The 16,139-nt window shown below is 54.0% G+C and overlaps 1 protein-coding gene across 4 annotated transcripts in view; it reads right to left on the minus strand.

Moving 5' to 3' along the window:
* SRL (sarcalumenin) overlaps positions 1–13,150 on the minus strand; it is a 32,414-nt gene extending 19,264 nt beyond the window's left edge. For 2 of the 4 annotated variants that reach the window (XM_082360091.1, XM_082360090.1), the window contains exon 1: positions 12,886–13,150. In XM_082360091.1, coding sequence (XP_082216217.1) covers positions 12,886–12,946 — 61 coding nt within the window. In that variant the 5' untranslated portion in view covers positions 12,947–13,150. The remainder of the gene's footprint in view (positions 1–12,885) is intronic. The other 2 variants (XM_082360092.1, XM_082360093.1) reach the window with 2 other exon arrangements.
* Positions 13,151–16,139: the final 2,989 nt, after the last annotated feature.

A 16,139-nucleotide genomic window follows, 5' to 3' on the forward strand; every position in this document is an offset into this window, starting at 1 on the left:
GGGCTAAAGGAGTGTGGCTCCCCAAGGTCGCGGTCAGATAAACGCCTTGGGTTCAGGTCAGTGCTGTCATGGGCTTGGCAGGGGTGGGGGAGCAATGACACAGACCCACCGCCTCCCCGAGCCAGGGAAGTGGGAGGAAGCTGGTTTGGTTCTCGAGCTCAGGAACCAGATCTGACACCTTCCTGGGCCAGGCCCACATCTCAGGGCTTTCCTTTGCCGCGAGACCCAGAGCCAGACTGGTCTCTCTGTACACCGTTAGAAGCCAGGAGAGCTGGGCTCTGCTCCTTGGAGCCTTCCTTCCTCACCGCCATGCAGGTTAGTATATGGGCTGCCCCTCACTCCCCACACCCAGCTCCATTCACCCATAAAACGCAGAAAATGATACCTGCTTTGCCAACCCCTTCAGGGTATTTTAAACATCAGACGATGTTTAAAAACATTCTACAGGGAATTTCCCAGTGGTCCAGTGGTTAGGACTCGGCGCTTTCAATGCCGGGACCCAGGTTCAATCCCTGGTCGGGGAACTAAGATTCTGCAAGTCGCATGGCCAAAAAAAAGCATTCTACGAATGTCAAGTATGATAATAATAATTTCCTAGAAGAGCAAAGATGCCAGGCCAAAAACAGAACGAGCTTTGGACAGGAACCAAGCTGGCTCACCTGCACCCTACTCCCCTCAACCCCCTGTTTCTGGGGATCAGTCAGTGGGCCAGGCGAGGTCTTTCTGCCCGGGGTCCTTCTCCCCTTCTTTCAGCTGGAAGCAGCTCAGACAAGGAGCTGTGGGCGCCTGGGGGTGGCCCAGCTCTCCGTGGTTCCCGCTGGCCTGGGTCAGGAACAGACCTGAGCTACCAACACTCCCGGGCCCAGACCTCGGCCTCCTCAGCCCCAGGCTAACTCCTGCGGCCACTGACTCCCACTTCCAGGCAGCCCTGACTCACCCAGAAACTTCCACGGCCACACTCGCCTCCCTCTCTGTCTTCTGCCTCCCAGGCCCCTCCCATCCAGCTGTTGAAGTGAGGTGACCCTGCACTTCACCCCAGTGCAAAGGCATATCAGGGGCCACATCTGTGTGAGAACGGGTGAGGGCCCTTCCCCGCTCTGGGAACCGGCAGCACGATGGGAGATAGGCCACTCGAGTTGCCCACGTGGCCTCACCGCCGTCCTTAAGACCAGTGAACACAAGGAGCAAAACAGTGAGCCCTTCAGGAAAGACTGAGGCCTCGGGGACACTGCTTTGGCTGTCCCAGAGACAAGGGAGAGCAGCTCCAGCTCCCCCTCAGCGGCACTTTGCTTGTCCAGCAATCAGAGCTGATGTTTCCACGGCTCGGAAGGGCCTCGCACACCGGCCTGCATGCCCCGACCACCGCAGCCCCTTCACCTTGGCACCGCCAGCAGCTCTGCCCAGCTCCACAGCTCTCCCCCCACCATGCCAGCTCAGGGGTGAGGCGTCATCCTTAGCAGATCTCACCCCCAGGAGCCCCTGCCACTAGGTCTGCTCAGAGGAGTTTAGGGAGGAAGGTCAAGCCAAGGGGGGAGGGTATACATTGCATGATTCCATTTACATGAAATGTCCAGAACAGGGAAACCCACAGAGGCAGAAAGCAGATTAGTGGCAGCCAGGGGATGGGAGGCTGGGCAGGGGTGGAACAGGGTAGGGGGTGGGGTGACTGCTGACGGACACAGGGGTTTCTCTTTGAGGTGAAGAAAAATATTCTAAAATTGACTGTGCTGATAGTTACACATTTCTGTGAATATACTAAAAACTATTGAATTGTACACTTTAAATGGGCAAATTGTAGAGTATATTAATTATATCTCAATAAAGCTGTTCCAAAAATGGGGCTTCCGTGGTGGCACAGTGGTTAAGAATCCGCCTGCCAATGCAGGGGACACGGGTTCGAGCCCTGGTCCAGGAAGATCCCACATGCCGTGGAGCAACTAAACCTCTGCGCCACAACTACTGTGCCTGCGCTCTAAAGCCCGCAAGCCACAACTACTGAGCCCATGTGCTGCATCTACTGAAGCCCTCACTCTCTAGAGCCCGTGCTCCACAACGAGAGGCCACCGCAATGAGAAGCCCGTGCACCGCAACGAAGAGTAGCCCCCGCTCACTGAGAAAGCCCGCACGCAGCAACGAAGACCCAACACAGCCAAAAATAATAAATAAATATAAATCAATTAATTAATTGATTAATTAAAATTAAAAAAGATAAAGCATTAGAACATCCCTGGAGGTCCAGTGGTTAAGATGTGGCACTTTCACTGCAGGAAACTAAGATCCCAGGGCTCAGCCAAAAAAAAAAAAAACACACAAAGCATCTACAATTCTTTTCTTTCTCCAAAACCTTAGTTGAATCTGTTGTCTACCTTCAAAATCTATCCTCAATTTAACTGTTTCTCCCCCACCTCACCCCCCGCCCCCACCAGCACTGGCCCCAGGTGCTGTTGTCTCTCACCTGGGCTGTGGAACAGCCCCTTCCTGAGCCCCTTGCCCCCCTCTGCACACACCCTCCAACGCTGCCCACCCCCACCCATCTCTGTCTCTTTGCTTCACTCTTCCGGGGAGCGTCAGGCCCCCCTTCCTCCCTGTGCTGTGCTTTCTGCTGGGAATGCTCCCCACATAACTGCCTAGCTCTCTCCCCTCCTTCCCTGAGTCTTGGCTTCTGGTCACCTTCTCTGCCAGGCCTCCTGGCCACCCTGGTGAGGCTACCTCCCAACCCACCTTCCCCTCTTTCCATCCTAGTCTCTTTCTCAGCTGCACCTATAAATGTCTAATGAACTAGATAACTTATCTGGTTTCCTGTCTATCAGAGATTTTTGTATCCCAGCACCTGAACAGCCAGTGGATGGATGGATGGATGGTGGCAAAACATGAGGCCTTCCCTTAACTCAGGAAGTTCAAAGTTCCAGAAGACAGGAGATTCAGGACCAGGATTCAGAACCAGAGAAGTACCCATGGGCGGGGTCACTTTACCTGCCCAGTCCTATTATTTTGTGATCAAAGGGTCCTAGGAGTATCTGCCTTACCAGCTCAGGAGGTTGCTGTGATAACCACGATCTGGATTCCTAAATATAAAGATCCTCCCCTTAAAGAAATAGCAGCTAATTGGAGGGGCGGCGGGCAGGCAGGAAGAGAGAACTCGCTTCCTGGCGGCAGAGTTTCAGTGCCAGGCAGGGATGTGGACCCCGGGGGCTCATCGTAGGAGCTCCTGGGGTAGGGGGGGTAAGGCATTTTGGGTGCAAACTGGATTCACTGGTGAGCATTTCTGGAAAGGCGAGGGGCCCCTGGAGACCTGCCCCCACCCCTGCGCTCCTCCAGAGCCAGGACAAGCCACAGAGAGCGCCACAGAGACAGTCACCAGCTCCCAGAGCTGGCCGACACCCCAGTCTCTGGGTTGGGGACCCGTAACTCCGCTGTGAGGAGACCCAGACACCTTCCAGCTAGGGGCTCCTGCCGGCAAGGAGAGCGTAGGAAGGCAGAGGCCGAGAGGTGGACCCCTCGTGGATGGTGTCAGAGGGTCACCGGGAAGTTCCTTCTCCAAGTGGCGTCTGCAGAGTAGTAGGAGGGGCCTGCACCCTGCTCCTCCCCTGCCGAGCACGTAGGAGACAGTGCGGGGCTGGGTGCTGGCGCTCACTCCCCAGGAGAGTTTCTGGGTTCTCAGCTCACCGCTCTCCCCATCACACGACCAGCCAGAAACCAGACCCCCTGCCCTCAGCACGTGCCTATTCCTGGAAAATTCTCCCCACTGTCCTCCCCAGCACCACCGCTAGGCTAGGTGCTGCTCCTGGAATCCCCTGCCCCTGGCCAGCTGTCTATCCATTCATTCAACACACTTGTCCAGGGAGTGTCAGCAGAGCTCCAGATTAGCCGCTGGTGCAATCGCGTAGGCAGTGGGGCCCGAGAGAGGACCAAGGAAACAGGTGTGACCACCTGGGAGAGAGACGAGAACAATCTGTTCATAGCCAGTAACTGCTCAGCAGCCTGGGTCCAGGGCTAAGGAACCGTAGTGGTTGAAGAGCGTCCCATCGGGAACCTCAGGATGTGACATGATTTGGAAATAAGGTCTGTGTGGAGGTAAGTAGTCAAGATGAGGTTATATTGGATTAGGGTGGGCCCTGAATCCAACGACTGGTGCTCTTATAAGAGGAGGAGAGGGCTTCCCTGGTGGCGCAGTGGTTAACAATCTGCCTGCCAATGCAGGGAACACGCGTTCGAGCCCTGGTCTGGGAAGATGCCACATGCTGTGGAGCAACTGAGCCCATGTGCCACAACTACTGAAGCCCGCGCTCCTAGAGCCCGTACTTCACAACAAGAGAAGCCACCGCAATGAGAAGCCCGCGCACCTCAACGAAGATTAGCCCCCGCTCACTGCAACTAGAGAAAGCCAGTGTGCAGCAACGAAGACCCAATGCAGCCAAAAATTAATTAATTAATTAAATTAATTTTAAAAAAATATATATTAAAAAAAAAAAGAGGAGGAGACACACAGAGAAGAGGCCATGTGAGGGCAGAGGCACAGATTGGAGAGATGCACCAACCAGCCAAGGAAGGCCTAGGCCTGCGGACCCACCAGAAGCTGGCAGGAAGGATCCTCCCCAGGAGCCTCCAGAGGGAGTACGGCCCTGCCCACACCTTGATTTCAGACTACTGGCCTCCAGACTGGCAGAGAATACATTTCTGTTGTTTGAAGCCACCCAGTTTGGAGTCATTTGTTATGGCAGCCCCAGGAAAATAATACAGGAACCAACACCTAACTCAGCCCCACAAAAGCTTCCCAGCCCCTCTCTTGCTAACTTGGTCATGCTCACCAGCCCCAGGGCCCCATCCCCGTCCCCTGCTCCCCCTCTCCCGGCAAGCTCTGACTACTTATTTTTAGCCACTGATTACATCTGCCTTATATGGTTCCCTACTTCTACCATGAGCGGGGACAGCCTCCCCTCCTAGTTTGTAAGCTTTTTGAGGACAGAGAATCCCGAGGATATTAACAGTGCTGAGAAGGGGCAGATGTGTTGATGGATTCCCCGAGGTGTCCAAGTTTCATGATATTTGAGGAAACCAGAGGCAGATGTCAAGCTACAGGAATACTGTCCGCAGCGAGACCCTGTACTCATTGCCACAGTCCTTCTAACCTTAAAAAGTGTCTGAGATCGAAAAACATCCTAAGCATCCAATAACCATTTTCTTATTTTAGTCATATAACAACCCCATGCTGTAAATAGGGCAAGTATTATTATCCTGTTTTACGGGCAAGCAAACAGGTGCAGAGATGGTAAGGGGCTTGGTGGCGAATTGTGACAATGCCAGGGCTTGCTCTGTCCTCAAGTCCCAGAGTGCATGCCACCCCCCACCCCAGGCACACGTGTGGGCAGCCTCGGGGAAGGGGGGTCTGGGTGGAGAGGCCACTGGCCTAAACTATCCACTCAAAAACAAAACTGAGGCAGGAAAAGACAGGAGAAGGAGGTGGATTCGCCACAGGACTTCTGTTCCTGTCACAGCTGGGACCCAGGCTCCTTCTGTCGGGAGCCTGAGGCCAGGATGGGCTCCCCCAGGCCACGGCGAGGGCTGTGACCCCCTCCTCAGTTTGTCCAGACCCCATTCCCAGGTCCCAGGGAGCATTCCTGGTGTCTTGACCTCCTGGGATAAGCTAGAGAATTAAGCGATCTTCTATTACCTGATCCTTGGAACAAAGGGCAGAAGGAAATTCAGGAAAAACCAAGTAACCAGCAGTGGCTGGAAGCCTCTCTGGTGAGTGCAGGTGTACAGGGCAGGCAGCTATGGAATCAGATGTACTTCAGAGACCTAGTGATCAAGGCGATGGCTTTGTCCTCACCTATTGCCATCTAGGGAAAATTCTATGGGAGGCGGATGAATGGCCACTTGGAGGAGAACCAGGAGCCGCAGTTTTGGCAGTGACCCGGTGGGGGAGGGTGGGTTTGCTCCCAAACCCCAGGGCTCTCCCCTGGCCTGGTTGTGGGCTGATCTCCCAGTGCAACCCACTTCCTGCGGGCCCAGAACTCCAGACCAGACTTTGCCTGCACCTGTTTGAGCTCAAAATGCAGTCCCCACTCTAGAAGGATCCAAAAATATCTGAGAGGGAGGAGAAGGGGAGGGGCTCACTGGAAGGGGAGCAGGCTAGAGTATGCTGAGGGCTAAGGAGAGAGCCACTTGGCTTGGCATTCAAGGCCCTTTCCAATGGGCTCCAACCCATCAGGGTGGTCTGATCTCCCCAAACAGGAGCCCCACAATCTAGCCAGAGCCGGTGTCAGCCCTTCCCTGCCAGCGCAATGCTCCGAGCTCCCCCACTCCTGGCTTTGATCACCATCTTCAGATACTCCCCTGTCTCTGCCTCCTCATTCATCAGACATTGTCAAGTGCCTCCAGTGAGCCCAGTGCTGTGCTAAGTGTTGGTAATGGAGTGATGAGCAAATTAAACAAATGCACAGCCCTGTCCTCTTGCAGCTGACAGTCCAGCGATGGTTCCCTTCCTCCCAGTGTAGCTGAAACCCTGCCCCTCCATGAGGCCAACCTTCCAGCCCTCCTCTGAAGTCCAACCAGAGCTGCCAGGGGTGTTAGTTACATTTTTTTTCAGTGCGTGTCATCTCCCTAAATAGAATGTGGCTCCTGGGGGCAGGGCCATAGCCCATTCCTGCCTGCACAGCGTGGCCAGCTGGGACCTCACTATGGGCACAGCCTGGCCTTGGGGCTGGAGAGCTGGGCCTTTCAGAGAAGGGCCCCCATCCGCCTCATCTTTCCGGCCTCTCCCGTCAAGTGTCCACCTTGTGTGATTAACCAGCCCCACCCTTCCTCCCCACTGTTCCTGCTGTGTCCAAATCCACATTGCACCCTCATGCCTCTTGCTGATCATGTACTGCCTGTCACCCCAAATCACAAGTCCATCCTGGTTCCCGATCCAGGGTGGGCTCCCCAGGGATGGCCACATCGCCCATTTCTTCAGGACCCTCTGCTTCTGAGGAGCCCTCCTCTCCCCAGGACTGGCCACACAGCCTGTGCTCGTTCTGTGCCCTTGAGCACTCTCTCTGAGTTGACAGAGGGCTAGAGGTCAAGTGCTCTCCAGGTTGCGAAAGACAAGGACCCCTGGGGGAGGGCCCACCCGGGAGGGCCCACCCAAGGGCCAGAGGAGAAAAGCCTCTTCTGATCACTTAACAGCCTTGCAATGAACTTGGGGAGCCTGCCCCAGCTGGGCCAACCTCCCACCCGAAATCCTTCTGGGTCCCAGACTGAGAGCTGGACAGAGCAACGGCGACTGTGCCTTCCTGTGGTCCCGATGACACGATTCCAGGAAAGACGGGCTCCTGGGATGGGGCCAGGCAGCGGCTGCCAGCCAGCCCCATGGTCTCCTGGTCTTCAGAAGCAGGCCTCTGGACACACCCACAACCAGGCTCCCCTCCACACCAGCCCAGCCGGGGAAGAGCTGGAGGGTAGAGAGGTAGCTACTGTAGGCCCTGCCTGGGGCTGTGAACAGCTGACCTAACAGCTCAGGCATTTTAAAAGCAGACTCCGCCGCCCAAGCCCCTCACGCTGAGGATGGGCAGCTCAGGACAGGCTGATCTGGAGCTCTCTGAGAGGGAGGACAAGGAAGCGAAAAGCGCAGGCTTGTCTCCGGGGCAGAGGGGTACCTGGGACCTTGACTCTGAACAAATCCTCCTTTGGGGCTGGAGAGGGATGAGGCTGAAACCAAATGGAACAGGATGTCCCTGAACCCAGAGAAAGACACAGCACAGGTGACACAGACCAGGAAATGGATGTCTCCAGAAACTCCACTAAAACTGACCCATCCCATTTGCCGAATTATGCTACCCGCTTCGCCTCCAGCTGAGGTCACAAAGGCTGGGGGTGAGCAGAGAGGATGGGGCCTCCTGAGGACTGAGCAAGTTCTGCAGCTGTGGCCACCGTGGCTCCCTCCCTCCCTCCCTCCCTCCTTCAGGGTCCAGTAGAGAAAGCCCTGCTCTACAGCTCACCCCTCGGCACTCAGAATCGATGGACTATCTATTGCCACAATGCCGTGATTAGGGACTTTGGGTAAGACCTTGTCCACCAGAGCAATAAGAAATTCCATGTTAGAGATGCATTCCTTAAGGTAAAATCTTCTGACTCTTTTGAAACAAGTGGTTTGGGAAAGTGACAGTCTAAGTGTTGAGCCATTGGCCCTTGTTGGAACAAGTTTCAGGGCATGTCTTATTGGGGGACAGAGCAGGGCCAGTGTTGGGGGAGAGAAGGCAACCACCAAGAGGGAGAAAAGGAGCCCAACAGGGCAGAGGTAGGAGTCTGAAGCCAGACTTCTAGCTCCCGAGTCCAGATGGCCCCTGAGAAGGCAGGTGAGGCAGGTGAGCGGTCTTAGAGGGGCCTGGCCTCCCAGAGCAGATCGTGGGTCCCCTCAGCCCAAAATGAGTCCCGCCGATGGGCCAGGGAGCCACAGAGGGAGGCCTTGCAGCCACCGGGAAAACACCCTGGAGGAAACCTGAGCCCAGCTGCCTCTGGGCCGCGTGCCCCACAGCGGCTTCCACTGAGGTAATCTAACCGGAGTCTGAACACAGCGCTTTCGGGTGCAGGCCCAGTGCACATCTGCGGAATTAACACCTCGGGTGCGGAGCCTGGGGTTGAATTTTGGGGCTGGTAAACCAACAGCAAGAGACCAACATCCACTGTGACTAAAATGCTGATTCACTGGCCGTCTCCTGGCCTCATCTCAGACGGGACTGGAGACCAGGCTCTGGTCTGGGCCCTGCTGTGCGAGTCCACACATCTTGGGACAACCAGCCTCCCTTTCCACCCCACAGGGTTCTTGGGCAGATCAGCTGGTTCCTTCCCCTCCATGGGCCTCCCCACTCCATAGCAATCCCCAGTATAGACCAGGATCCCCACTTCCTAGTTCAGCTCCCTGACGGGTCCTAGGGCTGTTGAGTGGACCTCGAGTGTATGGTGTCCCTCTGAGGTCTCCACGACATGTCCCCTCAGACCCACCTAGGACCTGTGCATCCCACTCAAGCTCTGACGTCCAGGCCACTCCATCCACTGTGTTCATCAGCCTTTCCTGCTCCTCCGCACCCTCCCACCAGCCCATAAACACACAGCCTCCTCTGGCAAACACACCCACCGCCACCTCCTCTTAGGGTCATTTATCCTTCACAGACTTAATGTTAAAAGTCTCACTGGGTGAATGTGTCGCCTCCCTGTCCTCACTGAATAACATGAGCTGTTCGTTGACAGTTCTCGGCTTCCTGGTGTCCAAGCTAACGCCTCACCTTCCACGGCTTCTCCGTGAGACTCACTGCCTCTCCAGGAAGCATCCTTCCGCTCCGCTGCCAGGTCACACCTCTGCCTGGGTCTCATCCCATCTTCCTGAAATCCATTTATCTTCTTCCTCTTCCCACTTCCCAGGGACCGGTCCTTGAATCTCTTTCTCTACAAGAGCTTCCTTGGCAATCTCAGAGCCTCGCCCTCATCTTTACTCAAACAAATCTCATCTCTGGATCCCCAGACCTGACTTTCCTCCTAAGCTAACTATCTCCATCCAGATGTCCCCCAGAACCCAAAATTCATAAGGACCCCAGTTGAACTTTTAAAATTGGTTCTTTTATGATCCTGGTCTTTTTTTTCTGGCAAGGTCATGCCAGCCGTGACCTACACTATCCTCGAGCAATATTTAAATGTAAGAGGTTGTGAGTCCAGCTTTAGATTGGATTTGGAGTAGGGGAGGGGCATCCAACAGCGGCAGACCCCACCCGTTCCCCCTCCCCCAGCCGCCACCCTTGTTCCAGGCCAGAAGGCATCATATCTATGCCTTGTACTGGCCCCTCAGACCAGGTCGAAGGAGGACCAGCCATCTTTCTCCTGTGTCTATAGGGATTAGGCTCCTTCCCAGTCCACCACACCTAAGCGAGCACCAAAGGGCCAGGTAGATGCAACCGGCCTCGTCAGGACCTCCTTCTGGTCCAGAATTCCAGCTCTGGCCCTTGAACTAGCTGTTTGAGCTTCACTGTCACACCCAGATGGGAGGCAAAGCCAGCATTTCCCAAACTGTGGTTCCACAGGCCACCAGGCAAGGTGCCCACATCTGAGGGCTGCATCCATTGAGCAAATCCAGACTAGTGCCTCACACGGTGGACCACGTGCTCCCTATGGCTCGTCCAGCTGCATTGAGCCAGGAGTCGGGGACCTTGCTGGGGACACAACTTGCAGGAGGGCTGGAGAGTCTTCTGGGGTCTGCTATCTCCCCAGGACCCCTGAGCCCATGACCTTCTCTCAGAGCCCTCCCCACGGTGGATCATGGTATCTGGGCTGCCGTGCTGAGGGTATATGAAAACCGCCTCTTTCCAGGTGGGTGAGGAAGGGTCACGAAGGAGTTCCTGAGAGACCCCCATCACTCATGGAGGGCCCGGGGAGCCCCAGTGTGAACCAACCTCTCGCCATTGGATGTCAGGGTGGGGCCAGAGCAGGTGGGCAAGTCTACAAACCAGGGCTGCGCTGGAGGAAACAGATGAGCAGACTCAGAACACCTGCCATCCCCCCATCTCTGCCTCAAGCAGGTAACGGGAAGCAAGGACGTCCCAAATTCGGCCTAACAAACGCCAGCAGCTTAAGCCCAAAGCAATGTTTTCTCAGCCCCTCCCCCATCCCACCCCACATGCTCTCTGAGGAGTCTTGCCCTGTATCCCGAGGGAAGCTAGCCTCCTGTGGCCTCACGCCCACAGGCAGAGGGACTGGGGCGTCCAAGGAGGCCTGTCAGAGAGAGAGCAGCTGAGGAAGGACAGAAACTCCCAGGTGGGCTAAGACTAGCCCTGGCTGGATGTGCCTGCCACTGAATTGCTGTCTGACCTTGAACATGGCTCTCTTTCCTCTGGCTTTCGCTCCCTTACCTGGACAATGCAGACTGAGTAAACCCTCTCGGGGCTGTTCTCCTCTGTCCTTGAGCAGGCTTGTCCCCAGGCCAGGCCCCTGAGACAAAGGACTGGGCTGGATCAGGGTTCGGGGGGGAGGCTGTGGAGCCCATCACCCCAGATCAGAGGGCCACGGGAGCAACATGGGCACAAAAGAAAGAAGGGCAGCTCTGTACGGTCCCCCCAGGAAGCAGGAAGGGGAGTTAGAGAGAAGTCTGCCTGCCACCAGCGAGAGGCGAGTGACACAGGAATGGAAATGAGGATTCAGCAGTGGGGTGGGAAGTTCAGGACCAAAGCCGCTGCCTGTGGGCATGGTGGCATTTACCGGGTGGCATATTTTAGGGGAAAGTCAACCAGTAGGAAGGACTTTCATTATGGGGGTCGGGGGAAGCCACTCTTATGGCTGAAATCTCCCCCAGGTATCGCAGGAGGAAGCAGTCTTTGGGGTGTGCAATATGCAACTGGAGTGGTGAGAAAGCCCACCGCCGGGAAGAATGCGCAGCCCAAGTCCTGAGCAGGGGTGAGGAGGGCGGGAAGCTCGCACACTGGTGGACAACCCTTTCCCGGAAGCCAGGTCAGGGTCACACCGCAGAGTTTGGGAAGGAAAGGGCCTGCAAAGAGAGGATTTTTGCACAAAGCACCCACCCGCCTCCTTTCCCAACAGAAAGATCCCCCAATGAGGCCTGTGGAACATTCCAGATGTCCAGTTCCCTTCGTGGAAGAAAAGATAAAGGATGTCCCTAAAAGGCTAAAAGTTCCTGGGGCAGTGGTGTGGAAGCAGAGAGAGGTGGCAGCTGGGGCCGGGCGGAGCTGGGGAGAGGGTGGCAGTGGATCCCGGGCTCAGGATCAAATGACACGGCTGTTTCCATACTTAGCCGCCTGACAGCCGCTTGGAATCCTCGCCACCCCAGCCACTGCAGCCCCACAGAGCCCAAATTAACTCAAGGGCAGACAAGGGCAGGGCCCAGCGGCACATGCGAGGCCAGAGCCCCCCACCTTGGTCTCTAACCCCCAGGGAATGGCTTCTTCTCCTGCCTGCCGCGGGCTCTCCTGCCTGGGTCTGGGACCTCAAGAAACAGAAGCTCCCAGACCCCACGATCCCCAGCGCAGATGAAGCTAGCCGTCATGAAAAGGCAAAGCAGGAGGTCCGGGTTCCTGGGGTGCCCCCAGAGCACCCCTGGAGCACCCCTGAGAGGAACTCAGCCCCAGGAGTCTTGGGAACAGAGGTGACAAAATGCTCGGGTACCCCTTCCACGCCTATAAATAACCCCCATGCCGTAACCAGAGCCACTGCCTCGGCCACACAAAGTGCTGAGATGTCAAAGGAAAACCACGGCACGCAGGGCCCATCCCCCTTCTGACAAAGCCCCCAGCCTAGCCCAGCTTCATTTGAGTGGGTCCCATTCCTCCTCTGAACTGTATCCAATTTGGTTTCCAGCCTGATCCCCAACTTTTATCTCCAGTCCCATCCCAAACTGACCCGCACTCTGTCCCATTGTTTCCAAGCCGTGTTCCCCCACCCCGCCCTCACTCATGCAAAGCCAGGCCTCTGCGATCTCCACCAGGTGGGAGGGTCAACTCAACGACCTCCAGGGGCCCCTCCACCTCCAAGATCGGGGTCTTTTGTCCATCTAGGAGGCTCTAATCTTGACTTTTGGGGTTCTCTTCCGCAACATCTACTGGCCAGCCCTTGTCTCTGGCCCTGGCCCCCTGCTCCAGGCCTTGCACCTGCCTGCACCTCTCCGGTCACGGCTTCTGCTCCCTCTGGCCTCCCCACAAGCCCCAGGTGCTCTCAGGTCTCCGCACCCAGTGCCTTCTCGGTCAGACCGCCTGGGAGCAAAGGTCTGCCATCAGCTCCAGGAATCACGGAGGCCTCATCCTCCATCTCCCGCCCAAGCCCCCCACCCCCCCACCCCATGGTAAACATAAAACCTCGGGGCTTCGTGGGGGTCGCAGACTGGCCTGGCCGACAGGGCAGGGGTCATACCTGCTTGTCCTGGGAGCAGAAGCGAGGCCACGAAGCAGCAGAGCAGGACCAGCGCCCTCATCGTGACTGCCAAGAGAGCCCAGCTGCTCCTCGCCTCTATTTATAGGGTGGGTGGCAGCGCGGGGCGGGGGAGAAGGGTCACACAGTCACTAGGGCAACTGGACGGACATGATAGGCAAGCAGCTCAGACCCCAGAGGCTGCAAGGAGGCTGCTCTGCCCCTGCTGCGCCAGCTGCCGACCCCGGAAGGCAGGGCCCCGTCTGGATTCTCTCCCCTAGCTGCCTGGGGTCACGTGACAGGGGTCACGGGGCGGGGTAGCAGAGAAAACATGGGGCGTCCTTTGGGTCAGGTCTGGGACTCAGGAACCGAGTCTTCCCAGCATCTGCAGTAACTTGAGCTGAAGTCTGGGCAATCAGTGACCTTCACACGCTTCAGTTTTGTGAACTAAGGGCCTATTCGACAGCCACTGACACAGGTTTTAGCCCCTCCCCGAAGGTCAGGAGGGGAGAGCCTCGATGTTTAGTTAAGGAAACCCCGCGACCTGACCTTTGAGGTCGATGGCGAGGAGCTTCCCCTTCCCAGGCCTCTGGAAGAGACAGAATGCTGGCGGGAGGGAAAAAAGGGGAGCGAGGAGGCGCGCTGGATGCTCTGAGTGTGGTCGGTCAGACAGTGGAGGGACGGATCCCTTTCCAGCGGTGCCTCTGCCATGTGCTACTTGATTCACTCTTCCTGAGGGCACGTGATGGCCCCTGAAAGCCAGTTCTAGGAGGGGTAGCACTGGCTGGTCCTGCTGGGAAGGGGGGTCCCTGTGGGGGTGACAGCTGTCTGTGGAGGAAAGGACGAAAGTCAGTTTGGCATCTTTCATGTGCTTTTTAAAATGGCTTTACTGAGGTACAACGGCCACACAGCAAACAGCATATTTAAAGTGTAGAATTCGGTACATTTTGACACACGTACATAACCACCATCAAAATAACGAAGATTCCTCACTCCCGAATTTTCCTCATGTCCCTCCCTCCTACCCCTTCTCAGGCAACCATTGATCTGCTTCCTGTCACTACACGTTTGTTTGCATTTCCTAGATTTTGATATAAATGGAATCTCCCCATATGCGCTCTTTTTATCTGGCTTCTTTCACGTAGCATAATTACGCTGAGATTTTTTCACATTGCAGCGCGTATGGGTAGTTCACTCCTTTTGATCCTGATTCCATGGCCTGGATGGACTACAGTTTGTTATCCATCATCTATTGAGAGACTTCTGGGTGGTTTCCAAGTTTTGGCTATTACCAATAAAGCTGCTATGAACATTCGTGTACAATTCATTATGACATACGCTTTCATTTCTCTTGGGTAAATACCTAGGAGTGGAATGGCTGGTAGGTGTCTGTTTAAATTTTTTCTTTCTTTTATTAATTAATTTTTTAAAATTTTTATTGAAGTATAGTTGATTTACAATATTGTGTTAGTTTCAGGGGTACAGCAAAGTGATTCAGTTACATATATGTATATATTCTTTTTCATATTCTTTTCCATTCTAGGTTATTACAAGATATTTAGTTCCTTGTGCTATACAGCAGGTCCTTGTTGTTTATCTATTTTATATATAGTAATGTGTATATGTTGATCCCAAACTCCTAATTTATCCCTCGCCCCCTTAACTTTTTTTCTAAGATGACTGTACCGTTTTACGTTCCCACCACCACTTCCTCCACATCCTTGCCAGCACTTGGTCAATCTTTCAAATTTTAGTCATCCTTACAGGTGTGTAGTGATATTGCATTGTAGGTTTAATTTGCATTTTCCTAACGACTAATGATATTAAGCATGTTCCCATGTGTATATCTGTCATCCACTTCTCTTTTGTTTTTGTTTTTTTTTGGCCGCACCATGCGGCTTGCGGGTTCCCCAACCAGGGATTGAACCTGGGCTCCCGGCAGTGGAAGCATGGAGTCCTAACCACTGGACCAGGAGGGAATTCCCTGTCATCCACTTCTTCAGTGCATCTTCAATGAAGTGCCTGTTCAAGTCTTTTGCGCATTTTTTACCGGTTGTTTTCTTTTATTGAGTTTTAAAAGTTCTTTACATACGCTGGAGACAAGCTGTTTATCAGAAACATCATTCATAAATAGTTTCTCCAAGTCTGTGGCTTAACTTTTCATTCACATGTGTCTTTCAAATGGCAGAAGTTCTTAATTTTTATCAAGTACAATTGATCAATTTGTTATTTTATGAATTATGCCTTTGGTGTCACACTAAAGAACTCTTTGCCTAACCCAAGGTCACAAAGATTTTTTTCCTGTTTTCTTCTAGAAATGTAATAGTTTCAGGTTTTACATTTAGACCTATAATCCATTTTCTGCTATTTTTTTAATATGTTGCAAGATGTGGACCAAAATTTAGATTTTTACAAATGGATGTCCAGTTGTTCCAGTACAACTGGCCATTTGTTAAAATGGCCACTGAATTGTCTTTGCATCTTTTTTTGAAAATCAGTTGACCATATATGTGTGAATCTATTTCTGGACTACATTCTGTTCCATTGATCTATGTGTCTATCCCCTCACTAATACCTCACTATCTTGATCACTATGGCTTCCTAATAAATCTTGAAAACAGGTAGTGTGAATCCTCCAACTTTGATCTTCTTTTTTAAAGTTGTTTTGACTATTCTCGTCCCTTTCATGCACTTCCACATGAATTTTGGAATCAGCCTGTCAATTGTTTTTCTAAAAGCCTTCTTGGAGTTTAATTGGATTAGGATGAATCTATAGATCAGTTTGAAGAGAACTGATGAGTTATCGATTGCAACGGTTAACTTTATGTGTCAACCTGACAAGGCCATGTCGCCCAGCTGTGTGATCAAACATCAGTCTGAATGTTGCTGTGTGGGTGTTTTTCAGACGTGCTTAACATTTAAATCCACAGCCTCTGGCTCAAGCAGACCATCTTCCCTAATGTGGGTGGGCCTCACCCAATCAGTTGAAGGCCTTAAGAGAAAAGACTGAGGTCCCCCGAGGGGGAAGGAGTTCTGCGTTCAGACTAGACAGCAACTTGGACTCGTGGACTTGCCTGACTCTCCAGCTGCCGCCTCCCCCGTGGATTTCCGACTTTCCGGTCCCCACAACCTCCCTCTGTAAACACATATCCCCTTGGCTATTTCTCGGGAGACCCTGACCGACACACCAACACTGAGTCTTCCAACCCATGTTCACGGCTGGGGGGCTGGGGGGGCTCCCCGTGAGGGAGGAGGCA

The sequence above is a fragment of the Balaenoptera borealis genome, assembly GCF_965194805.1.
Source record: "Balaenoptera borealis genome assembly, chromosome: 16".
Taxonomy (NCBI): Eukaryota; Metazoa; Chordata; class Mammalia; order Artiodactyla; family Balaenopteridae; genus Balaenoptera; species Balaenoptera borealis.